Genomic DNA, 1106 nt, shown 5'->3' with positions numbered 1-1106 from the left:
CCTACACAAAATGCAGGTGCATTGACAGAAATAGATTTAGTTATGCACCTCATAAAACAGGGAAATAACAGAACTGAATTAATTTTACTGATTGATAATCTACAGCCATGCCATTCTTCCATAACATTGTATTTTAGAGAACAAAACAACAACAACAACAAAAAAAAACATCCAAATACGCCTAAAACCCTCTGAAAAACACTGGTATTGTCTCTATATGTGAGATTCTAGCAGGTGGGATCATGCCAAAACAATATAGCAAAGATATAATATAGCTAGAACAGATTCATTGTAATCTTTTACTTGACATTTTACTTGTATAAATCTTGTATATCTTTTCAAAGAAGCTAGAGTTACATTCACTTTCCTTAAACTTACCTGACTTTGAACACACATGGAATTTATCACAAGGTCAAATATTTTCCATTTAATTATGCTAGCATAACATTTTCATTTAATCACTTAAAATTTTAAGATTAGAATTAGCATAAGCATTGTCATAAGCTGTTAAGCTTTTGCCTATAGATAGTGTTATACACAAATGGAATTTTTCCAAAAAGCAATTAGCCATCTTTCAGGATGAAAGATTTCACAGCATTTTTAAATGAGAACTTACTGGAAAAATCTGAAGGCTTTCACAGTAGATCCAGTACGTGCAAAAAGACTCTTAAGGTCGTCAAAAGAAACAGAACTCCTGTTTAAAAAGAAACAAAACAAATCAAAATCTTCTCAACCTGTAAAAGAGCACAGACTACAGCAGTAGTATCAAACCACGAGTTCTTACTGCTAAATTAAATTTAACCATCTAACAGTGCCCCCATTAACACAAGCCCAGCTCAAACATCTTGGCTTTGACTCTACGATTTAGCACTGCAGTGTGCTACAAAAAATATCTCAGATACAATCCATTGCTTTTCATCCTCTGCCATTCCTGCCTTGGATATATTCAGAAAGCATAAAGATTAACTGGTAGCTTCTGAAATATTTTTGTCTTTTAATTACTGCTAGCTCACTTCACATACCTTCTATTTTGAAAGTCGATTTTACTCCAAGTGTCATCTCAGAGGTGACACTTTTTTTTTCTAATTTGAACAAAATTCTACAGT

At 32.8% G+C, this 1106-nt stretch overlaps 1 protein-coding gene across 1 annotated transcript in view; it reads right to left on the bottom strand.

Moving 5' to 3' along the window:
• The window catches only part of PTBP3 (polypyrimidine tract binding protein 3), a 36280-nt gene that overhangs the window by 4491 nt on the left and 30683 nt on the right, over positions 1-1106 (bottom strand). The window contains exon 13 of the mRNA XM_010726130.3: positions 617-694. Within this exon, the coding sequence (XP_010724432.2) occupies positions 617-694 (78 nt within the window). The remainder of the gene's footprint in view (positions 1-616; positions 695-1106) is intronic.

This window comes from Meleagris gallopavo, chromosome Z (assembly GCF_000146605.3).
Source record: "Meleagris gallopavo isolate NT-WF06-2002-E0010 breed Aviagen turkey brand Nicholas breeding stock chromosome Z, Turkey_5.1, whole genome shotgun sequence".
Lineage (NCBI taxonomy): Eukaryota > Metazoa > Chordata > Aves > Galliformes > Phasianidae > Meleagris > Meleagris gallopavo.
This window is presented reverse-complemented; position numbering and strand designations above follow the sequence as displayed.